Source organism: Mauremys reevesii, linkage group 9 (assembly GCF_016161935.1).
Source record: "Mauremys reevesii isolate NIE-2019 linkage group 9, ASM1616193v1, whole genome shotgun sequence".
Classification (NCBI taxonomy): Eukaryota; Metazoa; Chordata; order Testudines; family Geoemydidae; genus Mauremys; species Mauremys reevesii.
Window position 1 is genome coordinate 44780572 of NC_052631.1, and position 13729 is coordinate 44794300.

The 13729-nt window shown below is 45.1% G+C and overlaps 1 protein-coding gene across 1 annotated transcript in view; it reads left to right on the top strand.

Moving 5' to 3' along the window:
* Positions 1–13729, top strand: part of ARHGEF4 (Rho guanine nucleotide exchange factor 4) — a 330462-nt gene that overhangs the window by 154147 nt on the left and 162586 nt on the right. The window contains 1 exon segment of the mRNA XM_039487676.1: positions 4819–4948. Coding sequence (XP_039343610.1) covers positions 4819–4948 — 130 coding nt within the window.

A 13729-nucleotide genomic window follows, 5' to 3' on the forward strand; every position in this document is an offset into this window, starting at 1 on the left:
TTAACGTTTGAAACAGTATTACATCAAAGCGCGCTAGGGCACCTTCAGTGCACACCAGCAGGGTCTACACAGAGCAACTGATGCATAACACATTAGTGCCTTTAGAAATCACACACTTATAGAGCACATTACCCACTGTGCAGACAAACCCTTAGACTTGTAAGCAACAATTGAAAACAGCAGAATGAAGAAGACTATTATAGTTTTAATAATCAACACCAATAATGTGCAGAACATTTTAAGGCTGTAATCTCCCATTACATTGCTAACCAGCTAAACTCTCTACATAGAACACAAGGAAACCTATCTTAATGTAACAAATAAAATATAGCACCCATGTTACAGGAAATGTATGTACACATACAGGCCCAAATTATCTTCTCAGTTACACCATTTGCAATCCCACTAACTTCAGTAGTCAGTTAAATGGGGAGAGCCTTTGGCCCAGACTGTTGTTAAAGTGTGCAAAAACGTACATTGTAGAAGAGGATGTGTCTCCTTTAACACACAGAAGTATCCTTCTATTGAGATCTGTGATTATAGCCAGATCACGTGCATTGTGGTTGTATCAGGTTCACTCTGGGAGGATAATCAAGTTGATTGGGAGCAGAGCTTGGACCAGGTAAGATGCCTCTCTTGTGCATCTTCAGAATCACAGCGATGGGGATGTGGTAAAAGGCCTTTTCCAAATATAGAATTCCTTATGGGGGGGTATTTAACTGCTTGCTGGCATAGGAAGAGCCCAGCTGAAGCAAAAGCTTGCATTTTTCTAAGGAGCAGCCAGTATTTGTCCCATAGCTTCTGCTGTAACAGTTATGAAATTGTAGTGTGTGCACAGCACAATAATGCCTTCTACCCTGTTTACAACTAAATATCATAGACATCATGCTTGGTATTTGCATTTCTGTGCCTTGCCTATTTTGTCATCATTTGAAGTGGGTGTGCCCCCGGTGAGACTTCATTGTTATTGTCTAAACAAACAGACGCTGCTTAGCTTAATTTGCACAGGATTTAGTCTGTTACACTGGAGATGGTGATTGGTGGGAAAACATTGGCTCTGTTCTCTGTATTCCAATAGAGTAAACGCCATGGACTGGAACGGAATAGTATCGCTTTCAGCTATGTGAGCAGTGTGGTTGCTTTGCTTTTTTTCTTTCGGAAAAACATAGTCATTTTGCTAAGAACCTGTTTTCTTAAAGAAGCCATTGGCAGGAAGCCAGGTCTGCATGACACCCCTGGTTACTTACAGTATTGTAGGTGAACAAGGAAGCAAAGATTATGCTTGTGGTGACAGACCAGTGTACTAGCAGGAAAGGAGAAGGATCCTAGTTCGAATACTGGACTTCAGTATTCCAGACCTTTGTTTCGGTGATGGATGAGAATACTGTTGCTGCGAAAAGCTCAGAAGTAGTAAAGGAAAAGGACAGTAATGGTAGTGGGCTGGGGGCTTGCCATACCCATGAGACCAACCCTTCTGGACTGCTGCTGTCACATTAATTTCATTTACACTTGCAGTCACTAATATTCTATCCGGTGAGCAGCAGCGAGAGATACGAGATGGAGAAATAATAAAAATGAAATAGAAAAAAATATGCAATGAAAGCAAACAGCTTGTGCTCCAGTAACTCCAGTGTTTGGTGTCTTTGATCACACTGTATATTGTGCTAAGATCTTGGATGATCTATAATGTGATAGGGTTTCATCAGTTTGTAACATGGTATATGTCATCTGTGTTCCCTGATGAACTACTAGAGGGATACTCAGTTTGCAGCATTCCTTTGGCTCCTTAGTGGACCGAGTATTCTGGCTCCAGCAGGTCATTTCCATGTCCTATTGATCCAAAGGGCTGCTTGTTCAATCTCATGAGATCTACCTATTGTGATAAACTCAGGACAGACAGCTGCAAGGGAGGGGTAGGAATCAGTCCCAGAGGGTTAAAAGGCCCTCCTCCTTATCAACTGGGAGGCAACTACAAGTCAATCAGGTTCAGCTGAGAAAAGGTTACCAAGGTAGCACTTAGAATCAGCTGAGGGGGAGCTACCTGAGGTTAATTAGGATCAGCTGATTCCAATTTAGGGCTGCCTGAGACCTTTTTAAACCCTTCCCTGGGAGGAAGGAGAGGGCAAAGCAGAGAGAGAAGGAGCCCTGCTACCAGGAGTGTTAGAGCAGCACGACAGCGAGCCTCACCAGGAGGAGAGGCAGTACTCTCTCCCACAAGGGAGTAAAAAGACTCTAAACAGGACTGGTGGAGATACGGGGAGCAGACTTCCCCTGTGTCCCAAGGGGGACCATATTACCCAAGCCTGTCTCACCAGGGCTAAAAGCAGCAGAGGCTGGGGAGACTGAGAAGGTGCCTTGCCACACTATGCTATCTCTTTCTGAGTTCAGCATACTTTCACCGCATATCATGATGGCCGGTTCCTCCAGGTCTGTTTCCTCCCCACCTATTGAATTGCTGAGCTTTAGTGTGAATTCTACTGGGAAGAAAGGACCCATTCTAAGACTAATACGGCTCAATCTACCACATCCTGTTTCCATTACCAAGTTCAAGTTGACAGCTGGTAGTTCCTATTTCAAGGCAGTGGGGGATGGATCCGGCAGAACATGTCTTCCTATGGAAAAAGTTACCAAAAAAAAGGTTTTCTTGCAATAGCAATAAACAAAGCAAATTAACTTTCCTTTCAGGATTTTTTTTTTGGGGGGGAGGGGGTTTGGCAGGTGAAAACTGCCCTTTCTCTTGGTGAATGTCCCTCTTCCATTTTTATCCATGGAGAAAGCTGCTTTCACTGGCAAAACTGGCTCTGATTAATTTTTCTTGGGTAAAAATTTCATAGGATGAATTAGTCCATATTTAGGATAGTCCATATATTGCTCAGTTTTCAAAAGAAATCTCTTGTCTTTTTTCTTCTTCTTCCTTCACAAGGTGTTTAACAGAAGGGAAATAATGTCATGTGTTTCTAGGGCAAAATAGATGCTAGTTAAGAACGACAGGGTACCTATTAAAATGTTGTCTGTGCAAGACGTTGTCATGGCTCAGTTAACCTTTTCTTCTGTCTCTGTCACCTTGCAGCTCTGTCCTCTCCATCACTGTTTGAATCTCCATTTTAAAGAAAAGGCTCTTTTTGATGGGATAGACCCATCTCCCTAAGTATAAATCACCTGATCCTGCAAATCCTTATCTTACTCACACTAGCAATCACTACGGCTGGAAGGAAATGTTTCAGGATAAGCAGCAAAGAATCCTGTGGCACCTTATAGACTAACAGATGTTTTGCAGAGCTGAGCTTTGGTGGTACTTCTTCTCTTGCAATGCAAGCAAATGGGAAATTTCAGGGGCAGGTGTATATATAAAGCAGCAAGAAGCAGGCTAGAGATAACGGTTAGATCAATCAGGAGGAGGATGGGGCCCTGTGCAGCAGCTGAGGTGTGAAAAAAGAGGAGGAGGAGAAACTGTTGTTGTAATTGGCATTCCATTCACAGTCTTTGTTTTAGTCCTCCATGATGGGAAGGAGAAGAAAAGAAAACCACACCATGATTTCAAACTTTCCCACCCCTCTCCTCCCCCTGCCAGCCTCTACTATCTACACACCAGTTCCTAGACACCAACACACAGTGGTGGTCACATGGTCACATTAACACCACCCCACCCCCTACCGACCTACAGATACCTTATGCCTACCTTCATCCCTCCTCATCCCACCAGACCACACCCACAAGCACAAGCACTGCCAAGCACAACCGTGAACCACCGCCAGAGAGAAGACAGAGACCAACAGAGAGAAAAATCCACCAAGCATCCTCTCAAGACTAGTACCCACATGAGAAATAAGGAAACAGAAACAGAGAGAGAGAGCCCCAGAGAGAGAAGTGTAGAAGAGAAGCCCAAGAAAGAAACCAAGAGAGAAAGAAAACCACAGGACTCACTGGCCATCACACCCTCCCCCCCATCATCACAGATCATCACGCCATCTCAGGGATCATCAACCCATCCTGGACAATGATCCCACACTTCTCAGGTCGCCTGCCCCACAGACACCTGCCAACCTGAACCCTGCCAACCTGAAGCATATTCTCACCGCACAACTGCACACACCAGCTCAGGACACCAATGCAACACCAACCCTCACAACCAACCAACCTCGCCACCAACACCACACCATCACACACCATTCCCACCACATCACACATCACACACACCCCATCACACCACCAATGCACGCACACCACATATACTGCCACCAATTGCAGTGCTGCCAGAATATGCAAAAACACCCAAATCTCTGGACAAAAATGGAGGAAAGGAAAAATGGACACAAATCAATACAACCTCCATGGCAATATACAAAAAAACATAACAAGGAGAACAAAAAACCTGGCTGGCAGCACACAACCTCCCAGCCAACTTCCAGCAAAAACTCAGAAGAAGAGAAACTAGAAAGAAACTGCTCCTTGAGAATTAGAGAAAAATTGTTTACCCAATAAATTTTACAACTTTGAACCATCAGTTTATTACAGAACCAGAAACTCAGGCCTGGTTTTCACCTTTCACTCTCTGGCCTCTGGACCCTCAGCTGCCCCTCCTCCTCTGATCTAACCTCCCGATCTAACCTGCTGATTTCTCTCCTGCATCTTATATGGCTTATATAAACAATAATTGCTGCTGGGATATTCCCACTGGGTGCACCCCAAGAAAAGCTCAGCTTCTTAAAATCTGTGCTGCAAAATCTTTGCTGCTCATGTTTCAGGATGAAGCACATAATTCATACTTCTGGGTACCTAAGCTTAATGTCGCCTTTGTTTTCCTTTTCTTTCTTGCAGGCTAGAATGAGTCTGTCCATTACTTCTCCAATTGCCTTTGAGATTCTTCCCCTGAAGTTGCATCCATTTTCCCAGAGCACCCCAACAGGCTTAGACTGCGTGGGCTGGAAACGGCGTATCTCATTTCCTGGTGTGTATGCTGCATTCTTACTTTGACAACTGCTGTGCAAGAATTAATTTCTGTTTCAGTGAATACAGAAACTGTATAGTATTGGCAATATCATTCAATTCTGTTATAATATTAATGAATGTGCCCTTACAGTTCACATATCCTCAGCTAAAGCTGTGCAGTTAAGGCTCTTTCTGCAGGTGGCTACTACTACCAGCATATTACAGATGGAGCAAGGGTAACTCACTATATCTCTCTAGGTCCTGTCAGTAGACTTGAAAATTTGAATGCATCCTCAGTATTTACAGACCTTGTAGCAATAACCATGCAACCAAATGTCATCTTTCATGCTATAAGCTAATCACCGTGAGGGGCACGAAGGATTTTTTTCTCCATCTAAACATTGCAACGTTGATTAGGTGCACCTTGCAAGATTTGCATCAGGTGTTGGATATGGCTGAAGGCAGGATACTTGAATGAATGGTCTGATGAAGTGTAATAAATCCTACTTTTCGTCATCAATGCGTTCTCTGTGCTCACTCAACTAACTAAGGACACGTCTCAGTAACTGTCCCAGTGCATCCTGGGAATGAGTATTATGTCTGTGAGTGAAGAGGAGGTTTAGGGGAAAGGGAATGCTCCTAATACTTGACACAAACACAGAAGTTCTCTCTCTCGGGTAGTTCAATAGCCCTGGTTTTTGTAGTATCTGAGCACCTGACAATTGTTGTTAACTTTATCCTCACAACACCCCTGTGAAATAGAGATTCCCCATCTATCTCCATTGTATAGATGGAGAACTGAGGCACTAAGACCAAGGGACCTGCCTAAGGTTGACATGGGAAAGCTGGGACAGGACAGGTAATTGAACCCAGGTTAAACCTGGATGCCAGGCTAGTGCCCTAACTACATGACCGTCCTTCCTCTCAATGTAGTGGCTTATACTTCGCCACGCCAGCACATTATACACTTCCAGAGCTTCAGGCCCTGCATGCTGATGGCTGCAGTGTACCCGTGACGGCTTGCGCTGGGAGACTGAGAAAACCTGAAGAAAACATCTCGGACCCAGGTGCTCCTGTAGGCTTACTCAGGCAGAGATAACCAAAAAGATATGGAAATGGAGAGGAAAGGTCCAGCCATGGGGGTTGCCTTAGGATTCTGATCCTTGGGCTGTGCTCTCCCAGAGGATCAGCATGGTTTGTCAGCCATGCCATCTCTGCAGGGCTGCAAACCCCTCCCATGTGACAGTGACTCCAGAAGAATAAACCTGGCAGAGTTGTTAACTTATCGAGTCCTCCCTGGGGGGTTTCTGTGGGAGGGAAGCATCGGGACTTGTTTGAGTTAGTTCTCCCACAGCGTGGACCAAAAGAATGCACTTTGTCCCCAATTCGTTGTAAGCATCCCTCACTCCAAGTCACATTGTAAGTGCCAAGTGTGAACCTGCAACTGATAATAATACATCAGTAGTAATAACATACAGCAAGACTTGGTGGTGAAAGGGGATGTTCTACTGTCCCATGGGAACTTCACCTAGCTCAAGATGATCTCACCTAATCTGCAGGTTTAATTAGGTTCTGACAAACACAACAGAGTGTCTGCCTCATGCTAGCTGGAGATCTTTGGGGTAGGTACAGTAAGATTCTCTAACTTGCTAAGTAGGCACTAAAACAACTAAATGAGCCTTGAGGACTAAATGTCTCCAGTATTTAAGAGATCCTGTTAAAGAAGGATATGTGCTGTATTTTTATGTGGAATATGCATGAGATCAGATGTCTACTTAATTTCCAGTTACTTGAATTTTTTTAAAATTGAAATGCAAGCCTCACACTTTATTAAACAGGTTCTTGTGTTCTCCAGATAACCATATCTGCAGAAAGATAAGCTGATAACTCTAGCAGTTTCAGAGTGGGATGCAGAAAGAACATTATGTAGAAGATTTTCAAAGGCACAGTTGGCAGCTAGGCGCCTAACTCCTTTTTACAGTCAGTGGGAATTGGGCACAGAAATGCCATTTGTGCCTTTGAAAATCTCCCCCTATGATTTCAGCAATATAGTCACCCTGATAAACTAACACTGGGTATACAGATTTTAATCTGTTAAATCCTTGGGGCAGCCGGTGTAGGAAGCAATCACTTGAGGCCAGAGAGCAGGCAGCTAACCAAAACCTCCATTTTATTTACAGACACAGAGAGCTCACTCCGCCGGTTGAAACCGGTTGAGCTAACCCATAATAATCTCACTCAGTTGCCATAGCAACAAAAACCATGACAACCAAATACACAACATATTCCTCCCCCCCTAATAAGAACATCCCCTAAATAAAACACACACTAGACTAGAGAAGGAGGGTAGACTGCCTCCATTCCCGGCTAAACCCTGGGGATTATTTTGCCCCATAACCGTGGGTTCGCCCTAGCTAAAGATCCAGCCGATGAGGAGGCCTTCTGTCTCTAGGTGGATTACGGCGAACTTCTGGTGTTATTGCACCCGAAAGCACTAGGGGCTCAGGGTCCGCAGCACGAACAGGTGAGGAGGTGGTATCAGCTCGTGCTGGGCAAAGGGGTATCTCAGCCGCCGGCAGTAATGGAGGAGAACAGTCAGAAACAGGTGACTCGTGATTCGGTCCCTCACCAGAAGAGGTGAAGTCAGACCCCTCAACTGCAGATGGGTCCTGAGGACTGGCATGACCTGGCAACAGCTGATCTACATGTCGCCGCCAGGTAAGATTCTCTGCAGTCCGGACTGTGTAGGAAACAGGTCCTGTTTGAGTGATGACTGTGGCCGGGACCCATTTAGCTCTGGAAGTATAATTCTGAGCCAAAACTGGCTGTCCCGGGCTAAAGGTTCGGTCTTTTGCTCTGGGTGCCCGTCTGATGACTTGATATTGCTGCTGATGTTGCACAATTTGTCGGGGTTCAGAAGGTTTCAGCAGATCAAAGCAAGTGCGCAGCTGTCGTCCCATCATTAGAAAGGCCGGAGATGCGTGGGTTGTAGCATGAGGTGTGTTTCTGTAGGAAAGTAAAAAGGTATCCAGACGCTTTTGAATGGAGTGTTGTCCCCTTGCTGATTTCAAAGCGTTTTTCATTGTCTGCACAAATCTTTCAGCTAATCCGTTGGTGGACGGATGATATGGTGCTGACGTGATGTGGTGTATCCCATTTGCCTTCATAAAATTTTGAAACTTCTGAGAAACGAACTGCGGTCCGTTGTCACTCACAAGTTGTTCTGGCAGACTAAAACGACTAAAGAGTCCTCGTAGTTTTTGGATAGTACTCTCTGCAGAAGTGGACTGCATTATAGAGACTTCTGGCCATTTAGAATGGGCATCTATTGCCACCAAGAACATGCTTCCTTCAAGGGGGCCAGCAAAGTCAACGTGAATACGTTGCCACGGGTTTTCAGGCCAGTCCCATGGGTGTAGGGGTGCCCACTGGGGTGCATTCCTCACACCCTGACATGACATACAAGCTTTTGCCTTCTCTTCAATAGCGCTGTCCAGTCCAGGCCACCAAAAATAGCTTCGTGCAATTTCCTTCATGCGCACTATTCCACAGTGACCGGAATGTAACTGTTCTAACATCTGTGATCTCAGTGGTGGTGGAATAATGACACGTCTCCCCCACAACAAACAACCAGATTGGACCGATAACTCCATCCGCTTGGACATGTAGGGATCAAGGTCTGATGAGACCGGAGAGGTTTGTCGAGATTTTCCATGCATCACCAGATCCATAACGTGGGACAATACTGGGTCAACGCGAAGTTGCCTTCTTTATCTGAGTAGCAGTGATGGGTGTATTCTCTACCTGTTCAAAGTAGAAGATTTCCTTTTGGGCACTATCTTGGTGTTTGACCGCAAAGGCAACCTTGAGAGGCCATCTGCATTGCCGTGCAGAGTGGATTTCGATATTTGATTTCATATGTGTGTGCTGAAAGTAACAATGCCCAACGTTGCATACGACTAGCAGCTAATGGGGAATGCCTGTGTAGGGTCCAAAATTGATGTCAGAGGTCGATGGTCTGTGAGAAGAGTAAATTTTCGCCCAAACAGGTACTGATGAAACTTCCGAATTCCAAAACAATTCCTAATGCCTCACGTTCGATTTGGGCGTAGTTAGTTTCTGCTTTGCTTAGAGTGCGTGAAGCAAAAGCAATAGGTCTCTCTTCTCCTGAAGGCATAATATGTGACACGACTGCTCCCACTCCATAAGGGAGGCATCGCAGGCCAATTGCAGTGGTAAGGATGGATCAAAGTGCGTTAGAACTTCAGAATTTAGCAGTGCATCCTTAGCTTTGTTAAACGCAACATCACAGGCTTCAGTCCACTTCCAGGCCTTGTTCTGCCCAAGGAGCTCATGAAGTGGTTTTAGCAGTGTGGCTAACTGTGAGATGAACTTTCCATAATAGTTCAGGAGTCCTAGAAACGAGCGCAGCTGGCTTACATTTCGAGGGGGGGAGCCTCCACAATAGCTTTAACTTTGCAGGGGCCTTATGAAGACCTGCAGAATCAATGATGTGTCCCAAATATTCAACAGAGGGCTTGAAGAATTCACACTTGTCTTTGCGAACTCGTAGGCCATACTCTTCCAGTCTTTGTAGGGTAGCCTCTAAATTCTTTAAGTGATCCTCTTCATTTCTTCCAGTGACCAGGATATCATCCAGATAGCACTGAACTCCTGACAAGCCACACAAGATCTGGTCCATAGCCCTCTGGAACAGGGCGGGAGCAGATGTTATTCGAAGGGTAGGCGACAGTATCGATAAAGCCCCTTATGAGTCACAATAGTCAACAGCTCTTGGGACTTTTCATCGACGATGCATCTGTAAATATGCTTGACTCAGATCAATCTTACTGAACTTTTGTCCCCCAGCCAGGCCTGCGAAGAGGTCATCGATGCGGGGAAGCGGGTATTGCTCTGCACACAACACTGGGTTGACAGTGACTTTAAAATCACCGCAAATCCAGAGAGAGCCATCTTTCTTCACGATTGGAACGATAGGAGTGGCCCATGAGCTATGGGTAACTGGTATTAGGACTCCATTGGTGACCAGGCGCTCCAGGTCTGCTTCAACTTTTGGCCTGATGGCATATGGCACAGTTCGGGCTTTCAGATATTTTGGTGGACTGTCAGGTTTAATGTTCAATGTCACAGTGATTCCCTTCATATTTCCCAAATCATCTCCAAAAACAGCAGCATGTTTCCTTAGAATAGGGGTTAGACTGGTTTCTTCTTTAGTCATCCGGTGCACTTCTGCCCAGTTCAGTTGAATCTTCCCAAGCCAAGACCTACCCATTAAGGCTGGGTAGTCACCTCTCACCACAAACAGTGGCAATTTAGCTGCCTGTCCATTGAGCTCCACCTTAACATCAATAGTGCCCAACATGGGCACAGCTTCACCTGTATACGTCTTCAGAACAGTTTTTGTTGCCTTAAGCGGAAGATGCTGTAGCTTTTCCTTATACACAGTCTCGGAGACCAGCGAGACAGCTGCACCGGTGTCTAGTTCCATGCGTATAGGTTTGCCCTCCAATAAAGGGGTTACCCAGTATTCATGTGAGCCCGCTGCCAAAGACAAAACATGCAGTGGCACTTCCTCTTGTGAGGAGGTGTCACCTTGATCATCCTGGGTCTGCTCTAGGGTATGCAAGGTTCCTCTTTTTGTCGGCCAGACCACAGGCCTCTTTTTCTTTTGTTTACAGGCATACTCAATGTGTTCCTTTTTGCCACAGTGTCGACACACCAGGTCCTTACACCAGCATTCTGATGCCTGGTGACCCAGCTTACCACAGCGGTAACATTCTTGACTCTGCACCGTTTTGTGCGTCAGTTCTTGTGACACTTTTTGCACCCTAGGCACCGATGTATTGTGCCTCCCTTGTAGCCAGTTCCATGGAGACAGCAATATCAACAGCCTTCTGTAATGTCAGCTGAGCCTCTGTCAGTAGGCGCTTCCGTATAGCTTCACTGCAGAGGCCACACACTAACCTGTCACGCAGGGCATCATTTAACATCTCTTTAAATTCACAGTGTTCTGCTAGCTTTTTTAAAATGGCTACAAATTGTACAACTGTTTCATCTTCCTTTTGGTCTCTTTTGTGGAACCTATATCTTTCAGCAATTACCAGTGGTTTTGGGGAGAAATGAGACCCCAGGATTTCCACAATGTCACTGTAAGATTTAGTCTCAGGCTTAACAGGGTGCAGTAAGCTGCGTAGCAGAGAGTAGGTTTTAGCCCCTACAACAGTTAAGAATATTGGCCCCTTCTTCGCTTCTGTAATGTCATTTGCAATACCAAAAAGCTCAAAACGCTCAGTATACACATGCCACTGCTCTGTATTCTCATCAAAAGGCTCCAGGGGCCTGGTCAGAGTAGCCATGATTTTTAGTTTCACTTTCACAGTCAGTGCAAACAAGCAGCTTTTTTTGTTTGTTTGTTCTTTACCTTGACTTCTACTTCCTTCTGTTACTGGAGCAGCACCAGGATCCCATCCTCGTCGCCAGTGTTAAATCCTTGGGGCAGCCGGTGTAGGAAGCAATCACTTGAGGCCAGAGAGCAGGCAGCTAACCAAAACCTCCATTTTATTTACAGACACAGAGAGCTCACTCCGCCGGTTGAAACCGGTTGAGCTAACCCATAATAATCTAACTCAGTTGCCATAGCAACCAAAACCATGACAACCAAATACACAACATAATCCTTATCAGGATGACGGACATCTGCACAAATCATCTACTTAAGCAGAGTATTATGAACAGCTGGTTTAAAAACTGTTTGCTTTATGGCGGTTAATAAAATTCAAACACAGAGGCTACGGATTAGCCCTAGAGACCAGAAAACAAACTATTTCTTATCGCAATGTCACCCCTTCCCTCCTTTGCTCTGCCAACAATGATGGCGTTTATTGCCAGTCTGTGTGCTATTCCCACAAGCACCTTTGTGATCTTCCCAAGCCTAAGTGGCAGTAGGGGGGAAAACTCCCCAATACAATTCACAAAGCTGCTGCCTTAGCCTGTTTCAAATCCCTACCTTTGCTGAGATGTCTATAGATCACAGGAGCCACCTGTGACTACTGACATCACTATATCTCTGTTACCTTGTCTTGCCTCCATCCTGAGTGTTAGTTTATTCACCAGTTGCATATTGTTTAAATCTTAGGCTCTGATTGTGAGGATTCTGGAGCTTGTCTGTGTTTTGCCTAGTCAAATAAAGCCCTAATCCCTATTTGGGATCCTTTAGGCACTGCCACAATAGAAATAAATAATACTAATGTTCTGAGTGCAGCTGGCTCAGAGAACTTGAAATTCATAGTAGCCCCCAGTGGGGGTTATTTATATGGAAATAGTTGAAACTTTTTACTTAAAAAAAAGAAAAGAAAAGTGAATTTGGACTGACCAATAGGTGGTGCCCTGGGTTTTTAGAAAACACTTCCCCAGCAAAAGGGACCATTAAAGTTGCATCTTCTGGGAGGCACAGAATATTCTGAGATCAGCAGTGAATACAAGTGAACGTTTAATGTTATGACCTACACATGAACCTCAGGAATTCTACCTGAAGCTGCAGCAAACTGGAATGAAATGCCACAAAACCTTTTCATATTAACAAAATCCTCTGGAGAGGGTAAGACGCTTTTCCTAGCACTGCCATCTCAGTGATCAACTACTACTAGGGCTTCATGTAAAAGGGGTGTGTGTGTGTGTCCGTCCGTCCAGACAGCAAATGTGAAAAATCGGGATGGGGTGGGGGTAATAGGAGCCTATATAAGAAAAAGACCCCAAAATCGGGACTGTCCCTATAAAATCGGGACATCTGGTCACTCTAGTGTATGTTTGTGTCTGCTTGCCCATTTTCATCCTGGTAGGACGTTTCTCTGAAGCCAGTAAGAAAACTAAGCCATTTGAGTGGGCAATGCTCCAGGCTCACCGGTGAATCTTATGATCAAAAACATCTTGGATGCAGCTGCAGTATAAAAATATGTACATTTCATTTCTTACACAGCTTTGTTTTTATAATTGCTGCCCTGGACAGAGCTGTGGGTTATTTATAACAAAATTGAATATGACTGTTTACCAGATCTTTTTTAAATCATTTAATATTTATTCTTGACTTTAAAGTTTAAATAGCTTCTGTATTAATAATCATTTAATTAATGGAAAGCCACTGTATACACTGATGCAAGGAAAATGGAGGCCTCCTGCAGTTGTGTTGTGTGTGACCAGGTGATGGAGTTTGGTAAAAACCCCACTTCCAGAATCTGCTCCTTGCATCAGATTGGGCAGGGGGCACTAAAGAGGCTTCTGTGAGTTTGGAAATTTCCTAGACTTCCCTCCAGTCCTCCTTGTATGGCAGGATGATGGCCATGATGCATGGCATTCGTTGGGGATGCATGATTAATGCAGGAAAAATTGTGTGATCTTCATCCATGCTTCTGTCCCTTGTACTAGGACAAGAGGATGCTGTGCATGGTCTTCTAACAGTTTAGATCCTTGCATTCATGTCTGAGATAATCAAGATGCAGTAGTTTGAGTCTTTCCTCTTAGAGACTCCAGAGGTTGGGGTCGGACAGTTAATTGCATGTTCCAAGGGTGGTTTCTTGTAAGGTTCTGCAAAGTTCCAATCTGTCACCCTGTAACAGGGCGGGACTCACCCCTGCAGTGCCTCCTGCTGGTGTCCTGGGAATTAGCTCTTTTTCCAGCTCCGGCGCATCCTCTGCAGGCTGGTGTTCCACTGCCGCTGGCCCCCATGTCCCTCCCAGGACCCAGTGCCCCTTGTCTTTGGGGTGCTGCCCCCTGGCAATACCCC